General features: G+C 38.1%; 1 protein-coding gene across 2 annotated transcripts in view; it reads right to left on the bottom strand.

The window, feature by feature from the left end:
* ATRNL1 (attractin like 1) overlaps window positions 1-19955 on the bottom strand; it is a 784731-nt gene extending 764776 nt beyond the window's left edge. For both annotated transcript variants that reach the window (XM_045439061.1, XM_045439062.1), the window contains exon 1: window positions 19539-19955. In XM_045439061.1, coding sequence (XP_045295017.1) covers window positions 19539-19849 — 311 coding nt within the window. In that variant the 5' untranslated portion in view covers window positions 19850-19955. The remainder of the gene's footprint in view (window positions 1-19538) is intronic.
* Between the last annotated feature and the right edge of the window lie 871 nt (window positions 19956-20826).

The raw sequence follows: 20826 nt of genomic DNA, 5'->3' as shown, positions 1-20826 counted from the left end.
AAAATGAATGGTATGAATAGAATCGTGTAGGTCAAATAGAGCCAAGTGGATCAGACAGCTAAAATTTCACAGCATCTTCTTTTCAAGGATCCAAATATTAATTAGTACTTATGTCAACCATTCAAAGTGTTAATTCCCATCATTCATGGCAGACCAAAGACAAGGAGGAAAGGGAAGTACACAAAGTATGAATCAACCTGCATTATTATTGTTGTTAAAAATAATAAAACTCGGGGGGCGCCTGGGTGGCGCAGTCGGTTAAGCGTCCGACTTCAGCCAGGTCACGATCTCGCGGTCCGTGGGTTCGAGCCCCGCGTCGGGCTCTGGGCTGATGGCTCAGAGCCTGGAGCCTGTTTCCGATTCTGTGTCTCCCTCTCTCTCTCTGCCCCTCCCCCGTTCATGCTCTGTCTCTCTCTGTCCCAAAAATAAATAAACGTTGAAAAAAAAAATAATAATAATAATAAAACTCGGGGCGCCTGGGTGGCGCAGTCGGTTAAGCATCCGACTTCAGCCAGGTCACGATCTCGCGGTCCGTGAGTTCGAGCCCCGCGTCGGGCTCTGGGCTGATGGCTCAGAGCCTGGAGCCTGTTTCCGATTCTGTGTCTCCCTCTCTCTCTGCCCCTCCCCTGTTCATGCTCTGTCTCTCTCTGTCCCAAAAATAAATAAATGTTGGAAAAAAAATTTTTTTTTAATAATAATAATAATAAAACTCAATAGACCACCATACTTAAGGAATTAATTTAATTTTCTGGTTAACTGAATAATATGATTAACTGAAACTCAACCAGATTACCTTTTCAATGATTTGTTGCTAAATATGTTCCTGAATTTTTTTTAATTGCTGTGTTAACAAATTACCACAAACTTAGAAACCTCAAAAACATCCATTTATTACTTCACAGGTCAGAAGCCCCTGTTGACTCAGATGAATACGAGCTGAGCTGGGCTCTTATCTGGAAGCTTTTGAAAAGAATCCACTTCTAAATGCATTCGGCTTGTTGACAGAATTCAGTTCCTTGAGGTTAGATGGCTGAGATTCCCATTTCCTTGACAACTATTGGCCAGGGGGTACTCTGAGCTCCTAGAGACTCCTCTCCAGTCATTTAGACATGGTCCCCTCCATCTTCCAACCAGAAGGGTATGTCAAATCGTCCTTGTGCCTCCAATCTTTGACTTCCCCTTCTACCAGCAACCTGAGAAAACTGCTTTTAAGGGGTTCATGTGACTTGATTAAAACTACTCAAATAATCTCCCTTTTGCCATATAACATAAATCATGACAGTAACACCAGGGGGCAAAGGTCATCTTAAAATTATGCCTACCAAACTTCCTATATTATTAAATTTTTGGAAACATAACTGTTTTCATAACTCAGGATGGTTAAATACCTCAGAAACCTCATATGAAAGTTAATTTTTATACATCCAAAGTTTAAGATTAGTTTGATTTAATCCTGACTACATAAGACACCCTGGAAATTATTTTTTTAAGTCACAGATAAAAATTTATTTACATCGTTTGACTTTCTCCCCAAGTGGACTGAAGAAAAATATATACACATAGTCATTCACTGATTCAAAACTATTTATTGAATGTGGCAATATTCTTGGCATGGGGGATAAAACAGTGAACTTAAAAGGTTCCTAGAAAGTAGATTAGTGGTGATCTAGTGCTGGGGAGTGGGGAAGAGAATGGGGAGTGACTGCTCTTGGGTACAGGTTTATTTTATGGAATAATAAAATGTTCTAAAATTACTAGTATAGTTTCACAACTGTGAGTATAGTTTAAAAACCATTAAATCATGTACTTTAAACTGGCAAAGTTTGTAGTATATAAGTTATATCTTGATAAAGCTGTTAATATAAAAAGTGAAAAAAACACAGGGAAAATTCTGTCTCTGCCCTTCTGGACCTTACATTCCAGGACAACGCTGTCCAGCAGGACTTCCTGCAATGATAGAAAAATTCTACATATTTGCCATTCAACATGGTAGCCACTCAGCACATGTGGCTATCGAGCACTTGAAATACAGTCAGTGCAACAAAGGAACTGAACCTTTAAAATTTAATTTTAACTAATGGCTATATGTGGCTAGTAACTTCCATAGTGGACATGATTACAGAAAGAGGAAAGACAATACACAAATAGCAAAAAAATGTGTAAAGTGATAAAACACATAGAGTGGGGAAGAAGACAGCACTCTCCAGCATTCTGACATATATCTACAGAAATATGTCAGGTGTATATATGTATATAAACATACATGAACATAGTGCCTATATGTGTCTACATGTGATATACATGTAAATACTTAGATATGAGCAATTAAAAGTAGGAAGAATTTTTTATCCTTCTATAATCTTCCTAAGTTATTGTAAAAAATAAATTTAAAAACTACTTTTGAAATCATTCCACAAGTTGAAAAAAATACTTTTTAAATTGTACATATACAGCGACCATTATTTGAGTTTCTTTCCTATAATAGTGATTCTTACCATTTTGAGATCTGAGATCACTTTTGAGAATCTTATAAAAGCTAACCACACCCTGACTACAAAAATTCATATAAATAATATTTTGTATAAAAGTCTGAGGATTCACCAACCACTCACAGCCCATCTGAGAACCAGACATCAAAAGCTCCTATTACTATACACATTCAAATAATCAACAAGCTTGGAGACAAAATATTATTACATCATAGAGAACTGTTTGATAAGCTTAGACTTTTCTTTTGGCATCCCTGTCTACTATAAAACACACCCATTCATATTAACTTTGTAAAGAACAAGTTAAGAACTATGTATAACATTCTCTTTTCACTGAAAAAGGAAAAAGACATGACTGAGAAACTGAAAGAAATAGGCAAAACTTTAGAAAAGCTACAAGAATCTCAACTTGGTCCTGTAAAGAGTATGTAACTCAACCTCCCTAAGCCTCAGTTTCCTTGTGTGTAAAACAGTTATAACAATACTACTTATTTCACAAAATTGTTTTAAAAATGCAATGACATAAAATTTATCAAGGGTTCAGTAAAGCAGCAAGACAAATCCATGTAAATTTCATGGCACACTGGCAGAAATAGGTCTCAAGCACATTATCAGTTTGGTACCACTCATGATCTTAGGTAACCGCTATGCTACCCAGAAATTGAGAAGATCATGAGTTTATAATTAAGGAGAAACTTACTGAATTGTAAAAGATGACTTGATATGGATAAAGAGCCAGACAGACATGATTTGGCAATTCACCTGTCACTTAGTAGCTATCAGACTTTGCATACATAATTACTTCAGGTCTTTCATTCTCTGTTCCCACTATAAAATGAGAACAGCAGTATCTACCTCACAGGATTTTCATCAGCCATAACACACACACACACACACACACACACACGTATACATATATACATACATATAAAGGTTTTCCATCACATTATAGTACTTTTCCCCTAAACTCATAATTTAAGCTTGAAATGCTAGTTTAATTGCTATCAATATTATTCTTATATGAAATAAAACAATAAATTGAATTCTCTTGAAAAAATTCATTATTAGCATAATTATATTGTCAAAAAGTCCAAATGAAACCTGACATTAAACTTAACATATCAAAACATGGAAAATGCTCTTAAATGTTCTGTTTTTTTTATGGACACAGAGAATCAACTTGAATGTTTCTAATTTACACAGTGCTTTTTTTTAAAAAACACGCTTATATTTTACCTATAAAAATAGTAAGTACCTTCCCCTCCCCACTGGGAGAGAAAGCGGAGGTGGGGTCCCTTCAGTGAGACCTGCCCTGCACTAAACCAATACCAGCAAAGAGGCAGCACCCCTGTACCTCATCACTGGAGTTTGGACCATCCCCACCCTGCACTAAGCAAATGCTGGCTGAGTCAGCACCCCCCACCCTCCTAACTAGAAAACAGAAACAGATTACAAAGATGAAGATGGTGAAAAAGGAGATCTTTCAAATCTTCTGTATGAAGTCCTGGGTACACCCTCAGGCAGCCCATACGTGAAACAGATCTGAATCAACAAAACAAAAACTTTTAGAATTTAACCATGGTATGGAATATCATCCGTATCTCGGAATGGCAGCAGATGAGTAAAGGCAGAACAGAATAGTACAACCAAGGCTCTGGAAACTAAACTGGCATTCAAATCTCAGCACAAAAATGGATCATCACACTCCTAGGTACATACTCAAGAGAAATAAAAACACATGTCCACACAAAAATTTGGTACAAAAAATTCATGGCAGCATTATTCATAATGGTCAAAAGGTAGAAACAACTCAAATGTCCAACAACTGATGACTGGATTAACAAAATGTAGAATGTCAATACAATGGAGTATTATTCAGCAATAAAAAAAAAAGGACACATGCTACATGAATGAAACTTCAAAACATGCTAAGTGAAAAAAGCCCGTGACAAAAGACTGGAATCACTACATTGATGCCATTTATACAACATGTCCACAGTAGGCAAGTTCACAGAGACAGAAAGTAAATCAGTGGCTATCCAGATTAGTGGAGTTGGCAGGAAGGGGAAATATGGAGTGAGTGCTGATGAAAATGGGATTTCTTTAAGGGGTGATTAAAAAAAAGTTCTAGGGCGCCTGGGTGGCGCAGTCGGTTAAGCGTCCGACTTCAGCCAGGTCACGATCTCGCGGTCCGTGAGTTCGAGCCCCGCGTCAGGCTCTGGGCTGATGGCTCAGAGCCTGGAGCCTGTTTCCGATTCTGTGTCTCCCTCTCTCTCTGCCCTTCCCCCATTCATGCTCTGTCTCTCTCTGTCCCAAAAATAAATAAACGAAAAAAAAAAATGCTTTAAAAAAAAAAAAAAAAAAAAAGTTCTAAAATTAGATAATGGTAATGGTTGCATCACTCTCCAAATATCCTAAAAACAAATGAACCATTTAAAAATATGAATAGTATGGCATATAAATTACAACTCAATAATTGTTATATAAATAAAAAGTGAAGGTCATGTATGCTGAACCAAAACAAGTTGACGGCCTCCTACAACAGAACATTTAGTATATGCAGAATCTCATGCACAATACTCAAAATATCCAGGATATAATCCAAAATTACTTGCCATACCAAGAAACAAGAAAATCTCAATTCATTTGGAAAAAAGATGATCAGAGGTACCATCACTGATATGGCAAAGATGCTGAAAATTGTCTGTGAAGAATCTTAAAGCAGGTATCAGAAAAATGGCACAAGCAGCTGCAGACACTTTCAAAACAAATATAAAAATAAAAGTCTCAAGCAAAGAAACAGAAGACATAAAGAATGAAATGGAAAATGTAATCGTTGGGGGCGGGGGGGGGGGGGTGTGCAGCCCCTGGGTGACTCAGTCAGTTAAGTGTCCCAACTCTTGATTTCAGCTCAGGTCATGATCTCACAGTTCCTGAGATCAAGCCCTGCATTTGGCTCTGCACTGATGGCACGAAGCCTGCTTGGGATTCTGTCTCTCTCTCTCCTTGCCCTTCCCCTGCTTGTGCATGTTCTCTCAAAATAAATAAATAATTTTTTAGAAAAAGAAAATATAATAAATGAAACTTTCTATACCAACTCACAAGATGGGCCCAACAGCAGAATGAAGATGATAGAGGAAACAATCAGGGAACGTATAGATAAATAAAAGTTATCCAACCTGAACAGAAAGGAAACAGTCTGAACAGAACTTCAGTGACCAAGACGTCAATAAGAAAAGATGTAACATCTGTTTCTTTGGCGTCACAGGAAAGAAGAAAGAGTGTGGAAATGAAAAAAATACTTGAAGAAATGATAACAAAAATTTTACAAATTCTGAAAAATATATAAAGATACAGAGCAAGAAGCAGAGCGAATAACAAGATAAACTTAAGAAATCTGATGCCCATACACATCATAATCAAATTTCTGAAAACTGAAGAGGAAAAAAGAAAGCCAAAGGAAAATTACACATTAGCTGCAGAACAACCATTTGAATGACAACAGATTCCTCATCAGAAACCTTAGAGTCACTGTTTTAAATACTTTAGCTCTCAAAAAAGAGATATGACCAAATTTGTGTTCTATAAAGCAAACTCTGCAGCAATAAAGAAGAGATTAGCAAGGGAAAAATTAGAAGCAAAGAGATCAGTTAAAGAGCTACTGTAACAACCCAGTAGAGAAAAATTCAGGATTTAACTAAAACAATGGCCATAGAGATGAAAAGGATGACAAACCTTGAGAATGGCAGCATCACATACGTGTACAGATGGACTTACAGGAAAAACTGTCTTTGCGGCACCTGCGTGGCTCAGTCGATTGGGTATCCGACTTTGGCTCAGGTCATGATCTCACAGTTTGTGAGTTTAAGCCCCACGTCGGGCTCTGTGCTGATAGCTCGGAGCCTGGAGCCTGCTTCCAATTCTGTGTGTGTGTCTCTCTCTGCCCACCCCCCCCCCCCCGCTTGTGTTCTGTCTCTCAAAAATAAATAAATGTAAAAAAAAATTTTTTTTTTAATTTTTTTTTTCAACGTTTATTTATTTTTGGGACAGAGAGAGACAGAGCATGAACGGGGGAGGGGCAGAGAGAGAGGGAGACACAGAATCGGAAACAGGCTCCAGGCTCTGAGCCATCAGCCCAGAGCCCGACGCGGGGCTCGAACTCACGGACCGCGAGATCGTGACCTGGCTGAAGTCGGACGCTTAACCGACTGCACCACCCAGGCGCCCCAAAAAAAAATTTTTTTTAATAAACTGTCTTTCCAGCAAGAATGACTGGGTGGTGCCCCTGCAAACCAGAGTATGGAAGCTGTCACAAGGAAGAGAAAGCTGAAGACAGAAATACCCTAATTCTGTGTATGAACCCACACAAGATTCAGGCTTAATCTGAGCAGCTCATATGAGGAACAGACCCAACAGCAGCTTACTAAAGTTTCTCAGAACTGAATTGAAACTTAAAACACTGCACAAGTCTCAGACTAATCCATGAATGCCATGTGTACATTCAGATCCAAAAGCTTTGAAAACAGAACTGAGATTAGAACGACTGCCCTCAGAATGCATGACAAAGAATTAGCTATTAGAACCTTATGGCTTACTAAATAAAATTAACAAGTAAATAGATCAATAAATCAACATTCCCCAGAACATAACAAGATCCATAACCTATACAACATAATATTCACGATGCCAAGAATAAATCCAAAAATCACTGAGCATGCAAAGAACTAGGAAAATGTAAACAATTCTCAAGGGAAAAGATAATGGATGTCAATCCTGAGACGATCCAAACATTTGCATCATCAGACAGACATTAACTATTATAACTAGACTCCACAAGGCAAAAGTAAGGACACTAAAATAAAATGAAAAGAGAAAAATTCTCAACGGGGAAATATAAATCATAAAAAAGAACAAAATGGAGATGCTAAGACTGAAAAATACATCTTAAATTTTTAAAAGTGACTGGATGGGTTCAAAAGCAAAATGGAGATGAGAGAAGCAACAGTCAGTGAAGTTAACAATAGTTCAAAAGAAATAATACAATCTGAAAAAAGAGAAAAGTCTAAAAAAAAAAATCAGAACCTCAACAAACTGTGGAGCTAAATCAAAAACCTAACATTAGTGTTACTGAGGTCCCAGAAAAAGAAACAAGATTACTGAAAAAATATGTTAAAAAAAATAATTTTTTAAAATCCCATTTTGGTGAAACACATAAATATAAATTTAAGAAGCTGAATAAACCCTACCCACAGTAAATTTAAAGAAAGCTACATTCAGATACATCATAATCTGAACTACTTAAAACAAAAATGTAGAAAAATCTTGAAAGCAGCTAGAGAAAAATGACATTATACATAAAACAAAAGCAATTAGAACCACTGCAGACTTCCCACCAGAAAACATGGAAGGCCAGAAAAGAATTGAGCAACGTATTTAAAGAGGGGCGCTTGGCTGGCTCAGTCAGTAGAGCGTGCAACTCTTGATCTCAGGGTGGTGAGTTTGAGCCCCATGTTAGCTGTAGACATTACTTAAAAATAAAAAATCTTTAAAATAAATAAAAAATAAAATGCTGAAAGGAAAGAACTGACCACCTAGAATTCTATACCTGCAAAAACATCCCTCACAAAAGAGGTCAATATAAAGGTATTATTTTAGGCCAAAAAAATTTTTAAGAAAATACATCAGCAACAGTCATGTTTGAAAAGAAATACAAACAAGAAAAAAGAAAAAGAAAAAGAAAAAAGAAAAAAGAAAAGAAAAGAAAGAAAGAAAAGAAAAGTGGTTCATACTAAAGGAAAATGACCCTAAGAGGAAAATTCTATCTAGAGATAAGCAAAAAGCAAAAGAGCGAGCAGAAAGAAAAGAAAAGTGGTTCATACTAAAGGAAAATGACCCTAAGAGGAAAATTCTATCTAGAGATAAGCAAAAAGCAAAAGAGCGAGCAGATATCCAAGAAAATATAAAGGACAACATTTCTCCTCAAGTACTTTATAATATGTATATTGCTGAAAGCAAAATTTACAATTTTATCTAATGAGGTTTGCCATACAAGCACATTTGATGTATATGACAATTACAGCAAAGGTGAGTGGGGATGGATAAGTGGACAAACATGGTTCTAAAACTTAATTTTACCTGAAGTAAAATAATTCTAACTCTGAATAGATTACAAAAAGGTAGGTATGCATATTGTAGTCACTAGCATACTAGCATAACCACTGGAAAACAATACAAAGACATAAAAAGTGATTATTTGATTGGATTGAAATATATATATATATATATATATATATATATATATATATTATGTATACATATACATATATTTATATAAAATAGAGTGGCTATTAATATCAAAGTAGACTTCAAAGCAGAAACAATTACCAAAGAGGAGGAAAGGATACTATGATGAATGGATCAGTTCACCAAAAAAACATAGCAGTTCTAATTGTATATGCACCCTCCAAAAAAACTTCAAAACAAAAACAAAACTAACAGAAGTGAAAGGAAACAGATCCATAATTACAGTTGGAGACTTCAACAGTCTTCTCTCAGTGACCAACAGAACCAGACAGAATATCTAGGAAGGATATACATGTCTAAACAATATCAACAACCAACTTGACCCAACTGACATTTCTATAACATTCCACTCAAGAGAATTATTTTCAACTGCACATATTAATATTCACCACAATATACCATATTTTTTCCAGACACAAGCCTTAACAAATTTATAAGGACTGATATCATACAAGGTATGTTCTTTGAACATAATGGAATTTAACTAGAAATAAATAACAGAAAAACCTTTGATAAATCCTCAAATATCTGAAAATTTAAAAAATTGCTCACATAAGCCAAAAAAGATGTCTAAAGGAAAACTGGAAAATATACTGAACTGAATAAAAACGAAAGCACTACATAACAATATGTGAGATGCAGCTAAAGCAGTGCTTAGAAGAACACATATAGCATTAAAATGCTTTTATTGGAAAGGGAAAAAACCTTTCAAATTAACAATCTAAGCTTTTCATCTTAGGAAATTAGAATAAGAAAAGCAAATTAAAACCAAAGGAAGCAGCATTCAATGAAACTGAAAACAACAACAAAAGAAAAAAATAGTGGAAATCAATGAAACCAAACATATTCTTTGAAAAGATCATTAACATCAATAATTATATAGACAGACTAAGCAAGAAAAAAGAAAATGTAAACTACCAGTATCAGAAATAGAAGAAATACTACTAAAGACTCCACAGACTCTAAAAGGATAATAAGGGAGTATTATACACAATTTTAAGCCCACAAATTTGAAAACTTAGATGAAATGGTCAATCTAAGACAACCTACTAAAACTCATTCAAAAAGAAATCAATGAAATGAATGTCCCTACATCTATTTTAAAATCTCAATTCAGGGGTGCCTGGGTGGCTCAGTCGGTTAAGCATCCGACTCTTGATTTCATCTCAGGTCATGATCTGACAGTTCACGAATTCAAGCCCTAAGACAGGCTCTGGACTGATAGTGCTGAACCTTCTTGGGATTCTCTCTCCCTCTCTGTCCCTCCCCCCTTCTCTCTCTCTCAAAAATCAATACATAAACTTTTTAAAAAATTGAAATCATAGTTACAAGCCTTTCCACAGAAAATCTCAGGTCCAGCTGGCATCACTGATGAATTTTACCAACATTTGAGAAAAAAGTAATACCGGTCCTACATAAATTCTTCCAGAAAACAGAAGAGGGGCAATTTCTAATTCATTTTATAGGGCTACCATTATCATAAGAAAAGCTATTAAAGAAAATTACAAAGCAGTATCTTTTGAGAATACAGAAGCAAAAATCCTCAACAAAACAGCAAATCAAATACACCAATATACAAAAATTACAATATATTGTGACCAAGTGGGGTTTATCCCATAAATTATATTTATATAATTATAAAGGAAGAAGTAAAATGGTCTCCATGCACAGATAACCTAATTGTCTATGTAGAAAATTCCAAGGAATCTATATAAGAAAAGCTACTAAAACTAAGTGGGTTTAGCAACATTGCAGGATACAAAGTCAACATCACTCATCATCAGAGACACACAAATCAAAACCACAATGAGATACCACCTCACACCTGTCAGAACGGCTAAAATTAACAATTCAGGAAAAAACAGGTGTTGGCAAGGATGCAGACAAAAAGGAGTCCTTTTGTACTGTTGGTGGGAATGCAAACTGATGCAGCCACTCCGGGAAACAGTATGGAGATTTCTCAAAAAATTAAAAATAGAAATACACTAAGGACTAGCAATTGCACTACTAGATATTTACACAAAGGATAGAAAAATGCTAATTCAAAGGGGCACATGAACCCCAATGTTTATAGCAGTGCTATCAACAATAGCCAAATTGGGACACCTGGGTGGCTCAGTCAGTTAAGCGTCCAACTTCAGCTCAGGTCATGATCTCAGTTCATGAGTTCAAGCCCGTTATCAGGCTCTCTGCTGTCAGTACTTTGCCCACTTCAGATCCTCTGTCTCCCTCTCTCTCTCTCTGCCTCTGCCTCTCTTTCTCTCTCTCAAAAAATAAACATTTACAAAACAGCCAAATTAGAGAAAACGCCCAATGTCCATCAATCGATGAATGAATAAAGAAGATATGGTATGTATGTATGTATATATGTGTGTGTACACATACACTATGGAATACTACTCGGCAATCAAAAAGAATGAAATCCTGCCATTTGCAACAACATGGATCGAACTAGAGTGTATTATGCTAAGTGAAATAAGGCAGAGAAAGACAACTATCATATGATTTCACTCATGTGGAATTTAAGAAACACAGATGAACATAGGGGAAGAGAAGGAAAAATAAGATAAAAACAGAGAGGGAGGCAAACCATAAGAGACCCTTAAATACAGAGAAACAAACTGAGGGTTGCTGGAGGGATGTTGGGTGGGGGGATGGCTAAATGGGTGATGGGCATTAAGGAGGGCACTTGTTGGGATAAACAATGGGTGTTAAATGTAAGTGATGAATCACTGGGTCCTACTACTGAAACCAATATTATACTGTATGTTAACTAACTTGAATTTAAATAAAATTTTAAAAACTCAATTGTATTCCCACATAATAAAAATGATCAAATGGAAACAAACTGAAAAAAATAACATCAATTACAATAGCATCAAAGAACACAAACTATTTGGGTATAAATCTAACAAAATACATGTAGGATCTATACCTAATAACTACAAAACAGTGATGCAAGAAATAAATGAACACCTAAATAAATGAAGAAATATATCATGTTGGTGGACTGGAGAAGCCAGTATTGTTTAGATGTCAGTTCTTCCCAAAATGATCCCAAGTCAACAAAATCCCACTCAGTAGGATTTTTTTTTGAATTGACAAACTGATTCTAATATGTGGAAAAGCAAATAACTGAAAAAGCTAGATGAGTTTTCAAAAATAAAAAGTTATAGGAATCTCACTATCTAATTTCAAGAATTACTGTAAAGCAACAATAGTCAAAAAAAGAGAGAGACTCTCAAAAGGACAGACACATACACATGGATCAAAGGAACAGAACATAGTCAAGAAACAGATACAGACATAGAGATACCCAATTGATTTTTAACAAAGGTACAAAGACATCAATGAAAAAAGGATCATCTTTTCAACAGTCATCTCATAATGAAAAAGGGGTCAATTTATCAAAAGGAATTCTATGCACTTAATAACAGAGCTTCAAAATACATGAGGCAAAACAGATAAGACTACAGGGGTAAAAAAGATAAATGCAAAATTATAACTGAAGATTTTAATACCACTCTCCCAATAACTGATAGAAATAGGCAGAAAATCAAAGGTTTCAGAAAACTTGAACAAAACTGTGAATCAACTCAATCTCCTGAAATGTATAGAACGTTCCACCCATGATACACATTCTCTTCACATGCACAAGGAATGTTTACCATGATGGACAATATTCTGGAAAATAAATCTTAACAAATTCTAGTTATACAGTCATATATATACATATATTACTTAAATTGAACTTGTAGTTATATATGTTAAATCAAATGAAGGCAACATCAAATGAAAGCAATATAATTCATAATATCAACAAATAGAAAAATGATATGATCACCTCAATAGATGCAGAAAAAGTATTCAACACAATCCAATATCCATCCCAATAAAAACTCTCAGCAAACTAGGAACAGAAAAAAGCATCCTCAATGCAATAAAAGAGATTTACAAAAAATTTGCAGATAACATCATATTAATGGTTACAGATTAAATATTGTCCCCCTAAATCAGGAATGACATACAGTTGACCCCTGCCACCACATGTATAGATCACTGCAATGGAGATTCTAGGCAGTGAAATAAGGCAAGAAAATAAAAGGCATCCAGACTGCAAACAAAGGAGTAAAGGTATCTTTATTTGCAAACAACATGATCATCTATTCAAAATATCATAAGGAATCTATAGAAATCTACTACAACTAATGACCTTAGTAAGAATGAAAGACACAAGATTAACTTAAAAGAAACCAGTTGTATTTCCATATAATAGCAACAATCAGAAATTAAAAGTAAATATATATATAGTTTATAACAGCACCCAAAAATGTGAAATATTCAGGGAAAAACTGACAAGTGTTGTAAGAACCGTTCAGTAAAAATTTTTAAATTTTGCTGAGAGATTAAAGAAGACCTAAATAAAAGGAGAGATATACCATGTTCATGAGTCAGAAAAAAATATTAATATGAGGTCAATTGTCCCCCAAAACTGGTCTGTAACTTCAACACAATCCCAAGTAAAATCTCTGCAGACTTTTTTGAAGAAATTGGCAAGATGATTCTGAAATTCATAAGGAAATTAAAAGAACCTGGAATAGCCAAAATAATTGAAAAAAGGACAAAATTGAAGGACTTAATATTTGCTGAGTTCAAGACTTATAAAGCTACAATAACCAAGATATTATTGTCTTGACATACAGACAAAGAGATCAATGGAAAAGAGTAGAATCCACAAATAAACACACAAATATATGAACAACTGGTTTCGGCAAAGATATAAAGCTACTTATCAGAGAAAGGATAGTCTTCTTAAAATGGTCCCGGAACAACTGAATTTCTATATGTAAAAAAAGAAAGAAAGAAGGAATTGAGATCCCCACCTCTCACCATATGCAGAAATTAACTCAAACTATAAAACTAAATGTAAAGTCTAAAACTACAAAACTTCTAGAAAAAAATTCAAGAGGAATTATAAGCTAGGCAAAGATCTCATAGACATAACACCAAAAATGTAACGCCTAAAAGAAAGAAATGAATTCATCAAATTTAAAGCTTGTGTTCTTTGGGGCACCTGGGTGGCGCAGTCAGTTAAGCATCTGACTTTGGCTCAGGTCATGATCTCATGGCTTGTGGGTTTGAGCCCCTCATCAGGCTTCGCACTAACAGCTCAGAGCCTGGAGCCTGCTTCAGATTGTGTCTCTCCTCCCCCACTTGTGTTTTCTCTCTTTTTCTCTCTCCCTCTCCCTCTCTCCCCCCTCAAAAATAAATAAGTTAACATTTTTTTAAAAAATGGTTAACACTTTTGTTCTTTGAAAACAAATTCTCTGTTCAGAGAATAAAAAGACAAGCCCCAGCCAAGAAAAAAACATTTGCAAATGATATATCTGATATGGAACTAATATCCAGAATGTGTAAAAAACTCATAAAAATCAGTAACAAAAATGTTTTTAAATGTGCAAGTTTTGAACAGACACCTCTCCAAAGAAGATATACAGATGGCAAGTAAGCACGTGACAAGATGCTCAACACCATTAGTCATTAGAAAAATGCAAATTAAACCACAATACAAATTAGAACTGCCAAAATTTAAAAGACTGACCACACCAAGTGTTGGTGAGAATGTGAATTAAATGGAAGATCCCTACACTGCTGGTGGGAATGTAAATAATAGAACCACTCTGGAAAACAGTTTGTCCGTTTGTTGAAAAGGTAAACATGTATCTGCTATGTGAACCGGTCATTCCATTCTTCAGTGTTTACCCAAGACAAATGAAAGCATATGTCCGTATAAAGACTTCTGAATAAAAGATTATACCAACTTTATACAGAATAGCCAAAAACTAGAAACAACCTACATGCCCTTCTGTGGGTGAAAAACAAATTGTGGTATATCCATACATCGGAATACTACTCGGCAATTAAAAGGAATAAACTTCTGATACACCATTAATGAATCTCAAAATAAAGAAGCTGTGTGAATGAAGCCAGACAAAAAGGAATAATACACAATGTATAATTTCACTTATATAAAATTCTAAAAAATCCAACAAGTCTATAGTGACAGAAAGCAGCTCAGTAATTACCTAGGGATAGGGAGAAGCAGCAGGAAGGAGAGGGAAGGATTACGAAGGGGCACATGGAACTTTTGGGTGTGATGGATATTTTTATGATTATGATTATGGTGATAGTTTCAGAGACAAAACTTTTTAAATTTTATAATTTATTGCATGTCAACTATACGTCAGTAAAGGTCTTAAAAATAATGAAAAAACTTATAATTCCAATTAAATAATTCCTTTTGAAAGTACTAAAAAGGAAAAAGACTGCTGTAAGAGTGTATAATAAGGGGGCACAGTTTGACAAGTCAGAAAAGCCTCCTTTAGGTACTAGTGTAAGCTAAGATTTGAAAGATGTCTAGTAATCAGCCAACCAAAGACCAGACAGGAAAGAGAATAAAGACAATGACAGAAAGAAAGAAAAAGAAAAAGAAAAAAAAAAAAAAAAAAACAGGAGCAGAGTCAAATCTGAAGACAGGTGGTCTTGAAAACCATGCTACTACAAATAACTTACTTTATCAATTTAGGATCTTAAAAATATTCTGTTTAGACTGTTTTAAATTTATACTGTGTAACTGTATGTTTTAATAATATAAAGAACCCATGTATATAAATTACATATTATAATCTTAGTTTAAAATAAAGAAGACTGTTACCAGAAAGGAAGGGGGGTTGGGCTGGGAATTAAGGAGTACACTTACTGCAGTGTGCACTGGGTGTTGTATGAAGTGTTGAATCACTATATTGTATACCTGAAACTATTATTACACTGTATGGTAACTAACTGCAACTTAAATAAAAACTTAAAAAAAACTTATGGGTGAAAGCATTAAAAAATTAAAGGAAGGAAGGAAAGGAAAGAAGGAGGGAGAAAGAGGTCAGAGAGTATTGGGTGCACCTTCAGTGTTACTGACAGTTTCTCGACTATTAACAAAAAAGATTCCAAATATGTGTTTAAAAGTAGTTAAGAAAACATATTTACATAATTAACCCTGCCCCTTTCTGTTCATAACAGCAAATAAATTCTTAATAGTATATTTTCATTTTGCTGTCACCAGAAATAGAATACTTCTATTATAAATATGAGAATTTCAGTATCCACATTTGACTAACCTAAGAGTTTAAAAAAAAATCTATGTACAGTGGCCACCTGGGTGGCTCAGTCAGTTAAGCATCCAAATCTTGATTTCGACTCAGGTAATGATCTCACAATTCGTGAAATCGAGCCCCATGTCGGGCTCTGCACTGACAGCACAGAGCCTGCTTGGGATTCTCTCTCTCTCTCTCTCTCTCTCTCTCCCTCTCTCTCCCTCTCTCTCCCTCTTTCTCCCTCTCTCTCCCTCTCTCTCCCTCTCTCTCTCTCTGTCCCTTCCCCTCGCTCACTCTGTCTCCCTCCCTTTCTCAAAATAAATAAAAATTTTCTATAAATATGTACACATTAAACATATAAGATGTAATAGATTTTAGAAAAATACCCAATAAATGTGTTTTAATAAATTTACATTTAGAAATTGTTCTTAATATAATGAAATATTTTCCAATCTCAGAGCATTAATTTAGGTTTTATATAGAAATTAGAAGTCATAGGCCCCTAAGTCACATTAACAAGAAAATGTCCAAGTCTGATCACAAAATATAAATTTATATAAATATAAATCTCAACTATTCTACAGAAATAATTCTAAAGAACTGGTTTCTAAAAGAGAATGCCATTCATTTTGGTAAAGTTTGCAGCAAATTGTTTTCTGAACTAATGTTCTACTAAGCTACTCAAGTAACTATTACTCAAATTAGCATATATCATATCCTTATGTTTCAAATTGGCACTGTCCTGATTCTCAGTCCTACACATTTCAGCCTAGCTTTAGTCAAAGATCAGTATTCATTTCATTATACCTCTGTGAGAAATCGCTTGTAATTCTATGTGTTTTATTCTATTCAAATGGAAACAGATAAAAGACTACAATCATGCTTAAAGAACTAAAGTACCACTTTTGATACATTTCCTTCTGCACTCCGCCCCCTCCCCCAACATTAATCTTTCATTCTAAAGAACCATTTGAGGAATACTTTCATTCTCAGTAAAATTCCTACAGTAGGAAAAAAAAAAAAAAAAAAAAAACACCTAAGTTATCATGAAACCAGCCAATTAATTTTGACACCTCCTTACCAAGATTGATCATTTTTGATATGTTTTCTAGGTTGCTATCCTTCAGTTTAGTAAAAGATTTTCAAGATAATTAATGAAGTGAGAATTTCCAGTTAAAGTCTTTCCCACTACATTATTACTTCAAATGCTGAATAAAATAAGCCACCAAACTTCAAACAAACCTTTCTTAGCTTAGCATATACTCTACCAGGAAGAATTCCCGTCTTCTAAATTGATTCTTCCCTTTAACATTAACTACCACGTTTTACCCCTAAGAGTATACATAAAACACAGAGTAGTGCCAGTTGTATTTATCTAATTAATAGCTTGTATTCCACAGAGAAATGAAAAAGTACTTACCAGTACAGTACAATGAATCATATAACGACTTCCAAAGAATTTATTTATATTCAATGATTAGTTCAGGATTTGTTAATTAACTGTATTAAAGAAACTATTCCTTCCTCACTAACATATTATGTTTATGAACATCATCTCCCCATGTTATTTAAGCTGGTTTAACTTGATCTGTGACCTTGCCTACTAACTGGGACAACATCTGCTAGCAAGGTTACAGGCTACGGACCTAGCTGATTAACAAGTTCCACTACTATAAAATGTATACAGAAGCTTCTCAGCACTACAGCAATCTTTGTCCTCTTTAGGTAAATGGAGCAAATCCACCCACACAAAGGCCAAAATCCCTAAATCACATATGAATCAAGCAATCTTCCTATCTATTAATAGAAAGATGTAAAAAATTGATGCAGCTTTTTTCATTTTTGGCTGCCAGTTTATATGTTCAAGATTCTTGGTTGATAAAAAGGCTGGCTGAAATTGTCATAGCCCAAGTTTAAAAACACTTAAGTTAAAAAAAAAAAAAAACACTACGAACAAGCACAATTTAGTAAGACATCTTTCCTTATCTTGAAACACTTTTTAAAACTTTTAATTAGCACCTCTTCCCAATCAAAAAAGTACCAAACAAAACTATACTATTATACTAATTTGTGAAAGTAAGAAGTGAGAAAACATTTCAACCTATTGCCACAAATGAATGTCATAAAGCTTCATTTTGAGATTTCACTTCCAAAAGCCTGCTGTAAATTTAAATAATAGGATCTACCTAAAATTAGAGTGTCCTTTAAAAAAAAGTAGTTTCACAAGAGCTTTAAGGAATACTGTTTTAACTAGCAACAGTTAAAAAAAAAAAAAAGGAAAATATGCTATATTTAAAACTCCCAGGACATTTTCCTAATAAAATAAAATAAAACTCCCAGGGCATTTTCCTATAACACATTAAAAAGTGGACAATATTCCTAGCTCTGCCTTAGAGACGGAGACATTTCACTTAGATTTTGCTATCATCCTGACAATAAATATCAGTAATCTACACCGTGTTATTTCAGAGCCACAAAACAGCCAGCAAACTTCACAGTAACCATCTAAGTCTAAGAAGCTGCCTTACTTAATGACTGTTACCTGCAGATTGTCAGGTGGCTACCCTAATGGCCTCAAGTATCTTGCTACTCCCCCACACTCACCCATTTCTTTCCCTATCAGGCAGGAACGTAAAATTTATCCACCAATAGGGGGAATGTGTCTTTACTATTGTAACGCAAACTCCTTAGGGCCTTGAGCTTCAGGAAAAAAGACGATGATGCTCTCACACGGCAGCTGATAGTGAAACAAACAGTTGGAAAAATCCATTACCTTCCCTATATTAAAGAGTCCAGATATTTCACCATTTTATGTAACCCAAAGTCACTCTTGTATTCTCAAACTGTCCTAGCAAATTCAACATAATATATTGGCTATAAGTAAACATTCTAGAGTTAAACTAGCTGATTCGGAATCATAATTCGGCCCTTACCACTGTGCAATCCTGGGCAAATTACTTAAACCCGTTGCCTCCAGTGATCTCTGTGAATCCGGCATAATAACTCTAGCAACTCACAGAGTTGTTGTGAGGAAGAAACGAGATAATCCACGTCAGGCGCTTAACAGTGTTTGGCACAGAGTAACCCCATCATAAACTCTTTATTACTAAATAAACTAAAATGTTATCAACGGTTACCTCTAGAGAGAGCAGTAGGATGGGAGTAGAGGGACGTACTGGTAGACCATAACTTTTAACCTTTACATTTCTGCATTGATTGATTGTTTTGCATCGTCCAAGTATTTCAGGAGTTACTTGCACATTTTTCCATTAAAAACTAGTGACCTAACAAAATGGTGTTTGGCACCATAACTGAGTACGGAAATGCTGACGAGCAGGGGACCAGAAGTCGCTGCGGACATCTGGACCACGGAGAGAGCTTCGAGTGCCCAGAGGTCGGGCTCCGCGTGGAGCCCAGCGCCCCGGGGGCTCCAGGGCTGCATAAGGAGGCGAGGACCCCGCTCGCGGCGCGCGCCGCGGGTGGCGCCCAGCCGGGGGACCCGAGGCCGCCTGAGAACACGGGGAGGGGGCGAAGGATGGGAGGGGGCGCGACCGGTGCGGGGCAGGGCTGAGATGCGGAGTCCGGCGAAGGCACTTACTTGAACCTGCCCTGGCAGTGCTGGCACTGGTCCCCCACCCAGCCCGGGTCGCAGAGGCAGGTGGAGTTGACACAGCGGCCCGAGAAGCAGGAGCCGGTCCTCTCGCACGGCTTGGACTGGGACACCTGCGCGTAGAGGGCCAGGTAGAGGAAGCCATAGCACAGCAGCCAGCTGTTCCCGTCCAGCAGCCAGGAGGAGGCGCCACCACCACCACCGCCGCCGCCGCCGCCGCCGCCCGCCGGCCGAGCCCTCCACAGCCCCGGGGCCGCCGGCTGCGGGGGGCCAATGCGGGCCCGGCCCCCCGGCTCCATCTTCCCCGGGGCCCCTGCCCGGCGGGGCTGCGGGCGCGGACAGCGATGCTCCAGGAGGGGAAATCCGGCCGGAGAAAACCGCGCCGCCGCCGCCGCTTCTCCTCCTCCCCCTCACCGGCGCCTGCCCCAGTCCCGCTCCGCGGTCAGGAGGGACAGATCCCAGTCGCTGTCGCCTCCGTTCGGCTCCCTCCAGTCGCACTGGAGCATCGCCTCTCGGTCTCCTGACCTTGTCCCCGGCGAGCCAAGCCCACTGCCGCGGCGCCCCGGGCCGGGCCGGAGGCGGAGAGCGGGCGGCGCGGGCGGCGAGGAGCGCTCCGGAGGGGACCTGCGGGAGGGGGAGGGGACCCCGCGCGCGGCCCCGCCTCGCCCGCGGCTCGCGCCAACTGCCTCGGCTCCAGCCCCGCGCGCCCGGTAGGGCGGGGGCCCGCGGGAGCCCCGAGGTGGGCGCGCCCAACGCGGGAGGGGGATCCGGGCAGCGGGGCTCAGCGCCGCACCGCCGGGCCTGCGGCCGGCGGCCCCCCAGCAGCCATCTTCTCCCCCCGTGCCGTCAGCCGGCCACCGGGGCTGCGGCTGGAGCCCGCGGTGCGTTGGACCGCCCGCCCCCGCTCGCGCGTGCCCACGCTTCCCCCCCCCCCCCCCCACGGACCCAGAGCTGTGGTCTCGCCCCGCCCTGACAGGGACCGGGGACTCCCCCGCGCGCGCCCACCCGGCGCGGCCCGCGAGCTGCGGGGAGACTGGCCCCCCAGGTGCGGCCCGCGTGCCCGCGGTGCCCTTCCCCTCCGTGCGCTGGGGGGCCGGCTGGGGGGGGGGGGCCGGCCCCACTTGCGCCACGCGCGCCCTGAGCCCCAGGAACGAAAAAGCAGCTCGGCCGGCTTCGCAGCTTCAGCAAAAAGAAGCCCTTCCCGTCGGCCGGCTACAGCTGCAAAAGTGCAGCGCTCTTCCCCCCCGCGTTTCCCCTTCCTCCGCCCCATCCTCCT

This window comes from Leopardus geoffroyi, chromosome D2 (genome assembly GCF_018350155.1).
Source record: "Leopardus geoffroyi isolate Oge1 chromosome D2, O.geoffroyi_Oge1_pat1.0, whole genome shotgun sequence".
Taxonomy (NCBI): Eukaryota; Metazoa; Chordata; class Mammalia; order Carnivora; family Felidae; genus Leopardus; species Leopardus geoffroyi.
The sequence above is the reverse complement of the archived record's forward strand: the minus strand, read 5'-3'. Positions and strand labels throughout refer to the sequence as shown.